At 38.2% G+C, this 12,954-nt stretch overlaps 1 protein-coding gene across 1 annotated transcript in view; it reads right to left on the bottom strand.

Moving 5' to 3' along the window:
• The window catches only part of ANO4 (anoctamin 4), a 111,719-nt gene that overhangs the window by 8,694 nt on the left and 90,071 nt on the right, over window positions 1–12,954 (bottom strand). Inside the window, exons 17-23 of the mRNA XM_042889934.1 lie at window positions 12,098–12,134; window positions 9,562–9,673; window positions 8,561–8,618; window positions 6,233–6,330; window positions 4,301–4,443; window positions 3,165–3,317; window positions 1,380–1,527 (exon numbers count right to left, since the gene is read on the bottom strand). Coding sequence (XP_042745868.1) covers window positions 1,380–1,527; window positions 3,165–3,317; window positions 4,301–4,443; window positions 6,233–6,330; window positions 8,561–8,618; window positions 9,562–9,673; window positions 12,098–12,134 — 749 coding nt within the window. The remainder of the gene's footprint in view (window positions 1–1,379; window positions 1,528–3,164; window positions 3,318–4,300; window positions 4,444–6,232; window positions 6,331–8,560; window positions 8,619–9,561; window positions 9,674–12,097; window positions 12,135–12,954) is intronic.

The raw sequence follows: 12,954 nt of genomic DNA, 5'->3' as shown, positions 1-12,954 counted from the left end.
CAGTTACGAATAGCAGCATCCAGAATGATAACGTATGTAGCTTTTATCAAATTTGGCTGCTCCATGGGATTAATATCGAATGATTTCATCTGAGAAATTCATCCAGAAAAGCAGCAAAGTTATGAAAATGCTGTACAAGAGGTTTGTAAGAAGTGCATCTTCAGTGAGCCAAGCTACTTCCCCTATGCTGAACTAGTTTTAAAACCAGTGAGTCATATTTTATTACAAAAATCAAATTTATAAGAGGACTTTTTTTTCCATGCACATTGGCTCTAAGAAAATCACTCGCAAGGAAAACTGCTGACAGTGCCTCAGTGTCCTATGGATCTTCATCACAGCACAAACAGAGGCGTAGGCTCAGCAAACACTGGCACCAGACCAAACACCTTACCAGCAAAAAGATTTTAACTCCTCATGAAAATAAATGGAACAGTCCTGCAGGCACCTGTTAAAATGCCAATCTAGCAGCAGAACGGCAAATTAGCAGCACTGCTAATCAGGAACTGCCCCATCAGCTGCCTTTCTTCCATCAGTAGGATTAAACAGTATTGGCAAACACAAGAGAGCAAAAAAAGCAGCAACAGAAGAATCCATTTGCTATAGCAAGGAAGAAAAATCAATCTGCCATATGTCCGACAGCAGAACATAAGCCCTGTAATTCTCTCTCTGGTTAAGCTTGTGTTTCTCTGAACTGCAGGCTCTTACTAACAGAGCTACCAGGAGATTTGCAAACTGCGTCCATGTGTGTTCAGCTGGATTCAGTGACCTTCCTCCAGTCCAACAGCTGAGATTTTATAAGTTGCAGTGTAGCAGCTAGACTCATACTTAATGTAATCTCAGTGTTTACCAACACTGAAAGAAAATCCACTTAGGCAGTGGGGTTTCAGTTCACAAATGTCTCCTGAAAGATGTAACCAAAGGACTCTAGTTTTAGATGAAAAACAAATTGCTTTGCTCTGTAAGGATGCCTTGATTTATCAGTTGGGAATTGCTTTCTCCTGTGAGACGCTGCTTTTTGGAACAATGCATGCTGAATACAGGAAATGCAGCTTAATGAATAAATGTAAAATTCTGATTAAATCTTTAACTGATAAATATGTGCATAGCTTCAGAATAAAAAGAGATCTATACCCATGTACACCAGGAAATGTGGTTTGTGCAGCATACTATTACACAAGCCAAATTTCTGCCACGTTTTCCTTGAGTTAACTTCATTACAGTCAGTCCAGCAACCTACTCTGTCTGTGGCTGAAGTCTGTTGCCTAAGCACAAGCGATAAATTTGGGTTAGTGGAATTGGTACATATACAGACAGAACTGCTGTATCTATTCAAGTAATGTGATTTTCACGCATATCTTTCCTCCCAGAGAAAAGCTTACTTTTGCCCAGCTTCTCCTTGGCCTGCACAGGGTCCATATTTGTAAGCATAAACAAGTCGAGGGATGAAATCTGATGTCACGGCAATAACAAATGCATTTGTGATAACAGAAAGAATTCCAATGCCTTCCAGAATCCCATACCATATTCCTGTATGATAAGGAAAATGTGTTATCTCCAGAAAAAAAATCAAGGACCAAAAGATTTCAAATACTGCATACTTTGAAGCAATTGTCCCATCACTCAAAAATTATATAGTTTCTATCAGAGACACTGACTAAAAATCATTTTCTTATTGAGCAGCAAGACCTCAGTAGACCAGATTTATGTTCTCATTGGAGTCACCCAGTGGGTGGCTTCATCTTCAAAAATGCTCATGAAACTTTGGCTCCATCAAATACCATAATCATGTCAGTTTTAAGAAATGCGATGAGCCTCCTTGCTTGCTGTGACTCTTCGAGGAGAGCCATCCAGGACAGCCATGGGTATATTTAATCCACGATCTGCATGCTGCAGAGATCTGGTATGAGCCTTGTGTATGGCTGGTCCGTATGTATCTCTCTGCACCAAAATCTTCCTGCCATGCTAATGCTATACAATGGCACGTGGCCCCTACACATCACCTGGACTTCTGAGCCCAGTTTTAACTGCCTGAAAGATCTTGTGGCACAGACACACAATTCTGATGATGAGCATCATCACTGAGAAATACATAAAAGACAGGTTAGACATAATTGTTGATTTTAATGAGGTATCAAGCTATCCCTAAAAACTTTGCTGAATAGGTACCAACTGCAACTCATTTTGAGAAATCATTCCTGATTCTGCCTGAATACAAAAAACAAAAAACAACCCACTGTTTTTGAATTCTTTTATTATTGAAATTATATAACTGTCTCCTCACGGGTTCACACTGTTCACACACAAGGCTTCACTCAGGTACATGGCAGAGCCCTATAAAGTCTGGGATTCTGCTATTTCACGTTAAGGCCTATGCTTTTTTGCAGTGCAGAGAGGCAGCAAGGTATCCTGTTCACCTTTCCAAGCACCAGGAATTCAGCACTGGACAAATAAGTTTGTTTTGTACCATCCTCCTTTAAGGTGTTTTGCTTTGGCACACTACAAGGATGGGGGTGTTTTAGAATCAGTTCAGAGAACTCTTGCAGCAGTGTGTGGCCAAGTGACCTCGAAGTTACGTTAATCCTGTGTTTAGCAACGCAGGCTTTCCTCATTGACAGTAAATTGTTTCTTGGAATCTAGACCCATCCTGTCTCATGCACTAAGGACACAGCCACGAGTCATAGAGGATGTTCTTTTCGGCTAGGTAGATAGAAAACACACAGGATTCTTACCGAATGGTGGCTGCTTTCATTTTGATGTTTCTGCAGCTCTCTCTGGTTATTATATTCAAACTGAGCAGCAGTGTTCAAAGTATGCTTGCCACAAGAAAAACCCATAGAGGACACTGGTCACTTCATTAATATATAGAGTCATAGAATATCCTGAGCTGGAAGGACCCATAAGCATCATTGAGTCCAACTGCTGGACATCTTGGCTGTTAAGTCACTCAGAAAATCCTTAAAACTTTTTTTTTTTTTTTTTTTTTTTTCCAATATAGATTTTTAATTGCATAAACAGACTGGCATCAAATGTCTGAAGCTTTTCATGCATTGTCAGATTGTGTGTTGCTAATGCAGAAGATGACTGAAAATTCCTTCACCCACTCTTACTTGTGGTGGTCAATATTTTGTCCTAAAAATAACACGCACATGTAACAAAGCACTCACCTATATCTTTGGCTCTTGAAGCTAAAGGTCTTCTCCACTGGGTGACAAATTTGTATGCATCAAGCCTAATTTCGATAATATTGTTAAGTAAGGCCAGAAGTGGTGCCAATGGAAAAGCTGCCACAAAAATGGTTGTGAATCCAAACTGAAGAACTAGGAAAGAAAGGGAAAGGTCACAGTGTAACTGTCAAGCTCTAATTTTAAGGGCTAAGAGGGTGAAGTATCTCACATACAAACATCACTTACTATGCTGTACCATACAGTACAGTCTAGTACCAGTCTAGTGACTTTTGTGCAAAACTTCCTTGCTGAAAGTTCAGAGTGAGGATGATCAGAAGAAATGGATGCATGTCTATCCCTGAGATGAAGTGCAACATCTAGAATTTTTAGCTGGGAAAGAAATTTGAAGGTAGACAAACCAATTTTTTTTTTTTTTTTTTTAAAGTAATTGACATTGTTACTGCAGCATCAATTAGGACATCCGAATACTTGCATAGATTACAGCATAAAGTACTGGTGGGCCGTTGTTTGAGACCTTATGTAAGTTTCTAGAGCTAGGTCTTCAGATTCCTAAATTTTGCATTACTTTGAAAAGAATTGCGTGAGAGAGAAAAGAGAAAAAGCAAACAAAAAAAACCCCAAACATTCAAGATATACACAGTTCAGTCACACAGGGCCAAAGTTTTTGTTCTTTGACATTTGTTACAACAGTTATCCTCCTCCGCAATGCCATTGACAGGCAGTAAATGAGGGTGATTTCAGATAAACAAGCTGTTCCACATAGTTTTAAATAAAAACCCAAGGGAACTTCCTTGAGCACAAATCAGCAAAGAATTTCAGAAACATACACAGGTGAAGGGTTGCAATGTAGAAAGCAACCTTCCCCATACAAAGCCAGAATCAGAAGTGTTTCATAAACATGGGGTTAGCAAACCAAAAGCACTCTGGTTAGCTACACTGACTTGGTTTTGTTCTCATAAATTCACTCCCATTCCTCACCTGACCCGTGAGAATGAGAACCGTTTTGTAGCCTCCTTACCTTCATACAGCAATTTCTAAGAGAGCACACCGACTCACATCAACAAAAAACAACATTAAAATCTACTGAAGGGAGAGAAATAATGTCAGTGCCATACTCATTTCTAGGTATTCATCAAACAGTCCATAAGCATTCATAGGCTGCAGGTTGTAGTCCTTTTCCCACTGTGGGAAGCTTGTTTTTCTCTGTGTGCCATACTCTTGCCGTAGTTTTCTTCTGGTCCACCAATTTTGAATTAGCCTATTTGAATAAATGAAAGAAACAAAGTAAAGAATGTTATTGGCTATTCATAACTCAACTGGAAGAGGCTAAATGTGCACATACCTTGAAAATATTTTCCAATGCACAGGAAAATATAGCATTGGTTATATATGAGGCTGATGACAGTATAATAGGTATAAAAACAGATAAGGCTGATGGGCTGTTATTCAGGTCTACACATTATTAAAATGAAAAGGAGATTTTGACATCTTTTTATTACCTCTTTTTGCCTACATAAAATTACTTCAAAGCCTTTTTATAAGGCAAAATGCAGCGTTGCATGGAGATAGTTAAGCTCTGAACAAGAAACTATTAAACAGCTTCTAATGCTGCTTGATCTCCTCCTGTATGTGAGGTGGGGAAGGCTAGGGAAGTTCTGCACTACAGAGTTGCCTCCAAATCATGTTCTTTGCAGAAATGATTGCATTCTTTCATACAAAATGGAAACAAAACATGCTTGGCTGCTGCATTTCAGGGCTAGAGAGGAGATGTGAAAGCTGAAGAACATCTATTTCTCCCACAGAATGAGTTTAAGCTTGTGAACATTACTGCAACGGTGATTTGCACTGTGACTAAAGAGGAGGGACTGATTTACAGCAGTTTATTCTTGTTATAGCACTTGTTCTTAAACAATCTCCTCCTATTTACTTCTGTCAACTTCTGTGATCTTCTTCAACACTCATTATTAGGTTTCAATATCCCTATTAATAAGTAGGAGAAAGATCTAATGGAAACTGACAAAAGAGGAAGGGAGTGGAAAAAAGGATCAATGCTACTGCTACTGCTCCCCTCTTCTAACCTCAGCTGCAAAATCCTGACCAGCAGCACTAGGTGCTGACTGGGGAAGATGGATGAATAGTGAATGCTGAGTACCTTGATTGTCCATTACACCATGCATTTAAATCATTCACCCCATTCTCATTATGGCTAGATGTGATCAGTGCTGAGGCTGCCTAAAATCGCTGCTGTAACACATTCTGCAGCTCAGGGACCAACCTCTGAGCTAGCTCTTCTGTGGATCCTGCAGTGAAGCAAATCCCTCCAAGCTGCAGAAGTTGACAAGGGCAAACTTTCTGACAATGTCAGCTCTCTCTTATGTTTTCACACTTGCTAATTTCCCTTGATGACCTGCCACACTGTCTCTAGCATCAACTGTCTCTATTAGTCATACTCATTAAATACTAATCAATGAGAAACGAACCAATAGGAAATGAATAATTGTTAGCCTTTTTAGCTAGGGCACAGCTCCACAGCACCCAGATCACCAGGGGACATATCTATATACCAGTCAGTACATTTTTCTGGCTCTGAAGTGAATATGCCCACAATGCATTTTTATTTTTTTTTTCCCCAGCTCAGACCCGTCCTTTCAGGCATCTTTTATCACTCAGCAAGGAGAAATCCAATTTAGAACTTCCTGACACAGATAAAAGATGGTACATATAATATTACCTGTGCAAGGCAAACAGTTGTCTTACAGATATTTTTTCAGAGTTTAAAAAAAATGAATACAATATAATTAAGTACTTCCCACATATATAGTTGTTAGTATCGATATTGCACTTTCAGTTTTGCAAACTATGTTTAATATCAAAAACCCAGAGCACCAGCTATCTGAAAATCTAACTGAAGAGCTCCCTACTCAAAGGGATATTTTCTTATTCTTATGGCAAACCTACCTTGCTTTTATGTAGCAGTTCATAAGGAAACAGTAAACTTGGTCACAAATTCTGTGATCTACAAAAACATAAGCACTAAGTTTACTTACGGGTAGCCCAGTTCCATGAAATTATTCCAAGTCTGCTTTAGCACCATTATGATACCCATTTGCATACAGAGATCAATAAGGCATCCACTAGGGTGGCACTACAGAAAAAAAAGAAACAAAAGATTTAATAGAAGTAATGCTCAGTTTAAATTATTTCTTAAAAAGCATAAATTAATATTTAATAATTTACTTAAGGGAAATGAAATGCTGTTTTCTTTATGATTATTTTTTAAAGATAGACTCATGGGAGCATATGAAACTGTATTGTACCATGAGCCCTTTAAGTCTGTCATCTAATTCTCTGCAGGAATCAGATTCAGCTGAAAAAAATATCATTTTCACACTAGAACTGCTAATAAGTTTATGGCAGTGAGTAAGATAGAGGCAAAAGCTAACAGATTTCTCCACTGATTACAGTAGGGACTGACTATGCCTCAAGTCAAAAAATGAAGAGAAAATTCCTCCTGGCTGCACATGCAAAGACTTTATGCCTAGAGCTAGTCCTAATATTGTCTATTAAGTACTTAATGTATGGCTGAGTGAACTCCTCAAAGCTATTCTCTTCTTGAAGATCTACAAATCTCAACTAGCAGTTCTCAACATCTCTTGCAGAGTGCTTACTTGCTTTAGTTGTGGCTCCAGGCCTTGAGGAAGAATGCTCAGCTAGTAACAATTTAGGTGTTGCCACTATTTTTAGTTTTAGTATTGGAAGAAATAGAAAAGTGCCAAAAACTTTGCAGATCCAAACAGTGGAGCCTGAGCTGTATTAAGTCCTGGGTATTATGGATAAGTGAAGCAGATTGCTGCCACAGAACTGGAACTATTTCTTTTTAGGTTTTAAAGAGAAAAAAATGGCATTAGTTATGACATCTAGCAAAATGCAGGGTGAATTTCTTACTCATACTCTGCATTATAGTTCTCAGAGCCAGGGCTCCTTCTGAGGTTTCTGTTGACCTCATTTAGCTTCTCTTTAGATTAACAGGGTAGCAGATCAATTTTTTTTAATTATTATTATTAATTAACTTCACTAGCATCATTATTAAATTATTAACCTTCTATTTTTAGGGATAAGTCACACAAGAAAATGTAGCCTAAGAGAGGAAAGTGAAGTAGCAGTGATGTTACATCCATAACACCACCAAAATACTATGTATGCTGTGGTCTGGATATATATAGGAGAATTTGACCGAAGTATATCATGCTATCCAATGTCTTGCACTTGTCTTCATCCAATAGGTGAAGAGAGGGCAATTGGAGGGATATCTAGGCATTATATTCTAAAGCCTGTTCCTAATATGACTTTTTATGGATATGGTTGATAAAGTTAAGTCTTCTTTATTAGACAATTCTTAATAAACATTTTTTTTTTTTTACTCTGACCCAACCTATAACATGTCATTGTAACGTGTCACTGCCGCACCTCACTCCCAAACTTCATTCTTCCTTCCTTCCCTTTCTGTTCCTGCAAGTGTCTCCCATGCCCTGATTCTACTGTGAGCTGATTCAGCCCAGTAACTTAACAGAAAAAAAAAAAAAAAGATTTCACCAGGAAAAGAAAGAGTTTCCTGCTGATACACGAAACTGACACAGGGTTGGAAAAACACCAGAGTCAGTGCAGAAGAGGAAGGAGCAAGCTTCTGGGGAAGGCTCAGAGTAAGTGTAGAACTGACTTTTTGCAGCAGCAAGCTGTTAGGTCAACTTGGTCTCTCTCAGACTTTGAAGGTATGTTCAGTCTGTCTGTCCATTTACCACTTTTAATGTACAGAATTCACTGCTTCGAAATTACGATGGCTAATTATTCATTTTTTGCTACTTTTGGATGATTTACATTAACCAAAATACTCAGATGTCTGGAATTATTTGTAAATTCATGTTGGCAGTGAAAAGACTTGCATTTTTTTGCCTGCCATTTGTCATGCATTTGTAAAATGGTTTTCTATCACTCATCTGCAAAGTAAGAAAAATTTCAGAATAAAAGGTTGTAAGGTTCATATCAAACAGACCCATTTTAAGGATGAAACATTTCCAACATGAAAATACAAATAAAGGAGAAACTGTCTGATACAGAACTTCAAATGTGCTCAGACTGAAACTGCTGTGCTACAATGCTAGCATTGTAAAGGGCATGTGTGTTAATATACAGCTGTTTTAGTAGCAGGTGGTGAAATGCTGGTATTGTGGAGTTTGAGAACAACAGAAAATCCAACACCACATTCAAAAATACCTGGATAGAGTTTTACATCTGCCTCTGCTTGCATTCACTGCAACTGTAGGCAGCAGATAAATCTGTATCTTGTTTCAGGAGCACAAGAATAAGCAAGCACCCACCTCTTCCAGTCTCCACCGGTTTATCAGCCTTAGGTAGGCTCCAGGGTGTCCTGTAAATCTGTAACATATGAATATACATCAGTGATGTTGCATGAGCAGTCTATTTACAGCAGTGGAAGAAAGCTTACACTGTTGTTTTAATCTATTGTTACTTTAGCATGATTAACTACAAAGGACATTGCACGAGAAAAAGATCTGGAGACTCCTGGAATAATTTACATGAAGGGCTAAATATATTTTTACTTTCAGTTTTATGTGAACATGAAGTACTGTGCTGTTTGATGCTTAACGTATGCAAATCAAAGAGAAAGTCTGAGTAAAACAGTTTATGTCTATTTGGAAAATGGCTTTCAAATGCCAGCTCATTTTCTTACCCAAATTGTGGTATCTGCCTTTCTGTGAAAGCAGTGAAAATATTAGTTTTCACTTGGAAAATATTATTTTCTTACAGTTCCCAACATCCCACATGCAAATAATCCACACTGATAGTTTATCCATCTCTACCAAAAGGCTTTTCTTTTGCTTGAAGGGGGCTTGCAGGAAGAGGCATACAAATATATACATATATTTTTCTTTTTATGCAGAAGAAAGGTCTGATTCTCTGGTAATAGTACAAATCTCATGAAAACAAAGCAGCAAAGTATTTAGTACTCAGAAAGAAAAAAAAGCTCAGTGTTAAATTATTTACTTAACTGTACAAATTACCCACATGAAGACAGAGCAAAGTGGTTTGCACACATATTACTGGGGATGGCCTCAGTTTCCAGTAGTGAAATTGGTAGGAGTTAGTGTTAAGGTAATCTGGTGCTAGGAAATCAAAACCACATCTGTTTCAGGGCTTTGGAAAGGAAAATAAAACTGTAATGTTTCCTACCTTGCTACTATGAAATTTGCATTTTAGGATGTGTGACAATACAGTACCATTTTGTTTAATTGGAGACAATTTTATTACTCCTCTCGACTTCATTTTGTGACTACAAGGATGCAGATATCAATCCTACCTTCCAAGGAAGAATGCTATATAAAAGGTAGAGCTGTTCAGGTTGACAAACTGAAAAAGAAACATTTTCAATGTGAAGCTGTTCTCCCACTCAGATTCTGTACGAGGCTGCTCTGTGAAAAAAGAGAGCAGAGTTTGAGAGGTTTAATCAGATTAACAATTTTGCTTGGCACAAAGGATGTAGACACCCATCTGAGCTGGCAATGTGTTTGTAAATTAGCCTGCTGATTTTCTTGTACAAACTGACAGTAGAAATTGTATCCAAAAGAAGTGCACAGCAAGCTAGCTTGCAAAGACTCTGAAATCTGTTCTGATATCTGAATAGGTATATTCCCAGGAAACTGCAAGATAATGTATGTATTCTTACAAGCTCGTTCTGTTCTCTCATTTCCAGCTCTGCAATCTACCAAAACGACACAGCTACAAGCTGTGTAAGCACCTTCTTGCTAGAGATGTCACACTGAAATGAAGTAAATAAGTAAATCTTCTTTGTGGTTCTGTTTCAGGGTTGTGCCCATCTTGCGGTGGGCACCTAAGGGCTCTGTACAGGCATCAGCAGAGAGCCACTTTCCTTGTCCCAGGGAGCTCCTCACAGAACAATGAGAAAAAACAGGATGGATGAGACAAACAGGAAAGAGGTAGACCATATGTCTTCTCTTCAGCTTGGCCCTTAATCTCCATTTTAAGAGCAATCAAGACATGAGTTAACCAGACAACTACTGTGCCAACACACTAGTACCATGGCCTGCAACTGCTTTCCAGTTGGCATGAGCATGTTTATTAATCATCTGTTGCTGTGAACAGAAGTAATCAGAAGAAAAGCAGAGGTAGTAATGGTGGTACCATGTATCATAATGGTAATACCTGTATATGTACTTCAAAAGGAATCTCTATTAAATTACAAGCAAAAAAAAAAATAAATAAATATAAAAAAAAAATAAACTAGATTCTGTTTGGTTGGAGACATTCTACCCATGAGGAAATTTCAGACACCTGAACAAAACTGTGGAATAGACTATTCATCAACAACTGCTCTAGTGATTTGGAAATGCCTGTCAAGAACACCAGGTCTGTGCATGCTACTACATACATATGCAGCTAAGCAGAAGGAAATGAAAGATCAGAGATTTTTGATGCCAGCATGTGTTGACTTTAACAGGGCTGCTGCAGCTGAAGCTTTGCTCATATGACTTTCAAAGGGAATGGCAAAACTCTGGAGCAACATGGATTTGAGTTCAGAAAAGGTGATGTAATGGCTGAAGAAGAACATCCTGACTGTCCTTTCAATTCCACTCTGAGCTTATTACACTGATAAAGATCATTCAAATGAAATTCATGCCACTAGAGTAAATAAATAACACAATAGAGGCTGGTCAGAACAGTGTGACCCACTGAGTCCTCACATAAGTGCAGTCTGCAGAGGCTACAAGAAGCAGACCTACCTCCACAAGAACCTGGCAGAAAGTAATTAAGCTTCAAGGTCTCTACATTATATCTTACTGTCCACAGGATGTCACAGGGAATAAAAGGAAATAGCCCATGCAAATTACATACTTGAAAGTCATTTTTCTCAACTGTGACTAGTAGGTGTCTTTTCCACGGAAAGAGGATGGCAGCAATATTTTGAATTCAAGATATAAAAAAAAGGACTCTCAATCTAAGAAACAACAGAATAAAATTCTACCTTAGACACATTTTGAATATATCACAGATGCCTGTCTAGATGTTAAAAAGCCCCAACGCTAGCTTAAATCAATTGTTTCCTCTGAGGAAATCTGTGGAAATCTGTCCTCCTGAACATCATCAATGTACACAGATAAACCCCAAGTTCAAAATAATGCCAAAAAACTTCTCATACACATGCTATTATTGGTTGATTTAATAGGCAATCATCTCATTTCAGATTTCTTGACCCAAGGAGCCATTGCTAACTGCCACCAACAACTGCAATCTTCCAGAGCGATGAGGATCTTCAAAGACTCAGTGACAGACCATTGCTACCCTAGTATGTGCTGACTGTAAAACCAAACACATTAGCCTTACTCTAGTGTCTTTAAGGCTGATCTGAAAAGTTAGTTAAACTTAGAATACCACTAGAGTTTGAGTGTTGGTAAAAGTTGATGAGACACCTTGTTCTTTTCCCTCCCAGTTACTGACTCTCCTGAAGGAATATGTCTGAGAGTCCTTAAGCAACTTATTTTCAAGCAACAACTGTTGCTTCCAAAAGAGATTCCTGTGAAAGTTTTGAGTGCTCAGTCTCTGAAAACTCCAGTTACACTTTTGTCCTTGTGGTAACACTTCAACTTTTTACAAGGTAAGGGGCTGGAACAAGAACTAAGGACTGCAGGTGAGCGATTCTCACTGTTGCTAATTCAATTGCACTACAGCTTAGTTTATAATACTCTTTCATCATAAACTTAAGAAAATAATTAATTCCTAATAGATTTAAAATTAATCAAGACTTCCCATACAGACAGTTGGAATGTTGTACAAAAAAAATCAGCATAATATTCAATTTTGTATTTAACATCACTTACCTAAATTTGTCAGGAAAAGAGCAACCTTTTCATACAGCTGAAACAGAGAAAAAACAGTCTCTTAAACATGTGGACAGCTCAAAAATATAGTACTGTTTTCTAGGTAATTGCTTTTACCTGTTAGATCTGGCATTCAGATTGATCCCTGTCACATTCTGATAATGACTGTAATAAAACTATAAAACAATAATACCATAATTATATAATCAATCAAGGAAAAGTAATAATTGCAAGCTTATATTCAGTTCTTTTCATCTACAATACATACAGGAAAAGTGCTGTCAGTGTTCCTATTTTACATACACAGTGAAAAAGAGTCTAACAATTATTTCAAAACCACAAAGCAGAGCAATAGTGTTTTTGTTTTAGTTATTTGTGGAACATTATCACACAAATAAAAACACCCCACTAAGAGTATTCTTTCACTTTCTGTGGTATTTTTAATTATTTATGTGCTTCTTTGGTGCTGGGATGAATGAAAGTTACTGGGGAGAGAGAGTTCTTCTCAGAAAGCCATTAGTAGTCCTCATAGAAGGTTTGGGTTGGAAGGGACCTTTAAGATCATCTAGTTCCAACCCCCATGCTATAGGCAGGGACACTCCCCACTAGACCAGGTTGCTAAAAGCTCCATCCAGCCTGGCCTTGAATGCTTCCAGGATGTGAGCATCCACAGCCTCTATGGACAACCTGTTCCAGTGTCTCACCACCCTCACAGTCAGGATCTTCTTCCTAATATCTAGTCAGTCATTTCTTGGCTGATCTCAGTGACATTGTTCTAAATCCTAAGTGGCACTTACAGATGTTAGCAGGAAGCAAGGTCTCCAGCTCTCTGCGAGACTGCTAATTTAATAAAGCTT

This window comes from Lagopus leucura, unplaced genomic scaffold, assembly GCF_019238085.1.
Source record: "Lagopus leucura isolate 7727_CA_CO unplaced genomic scaffold, USGS_WTPT01 Super-Scaffold_100159, whole genome shotgun sequence".
Taxonomy (NCBI): Eukaryota; Metazoa; Chordata; class Aves; order Galliformes; family Phasianidae; genus Lagopus; species Lagopus leucura.
The sequence above is the reverse complement of the archived record's forward strand: the minus strand, read 5'-3'. Positions and strand labels throughout refer to the sequence as shown.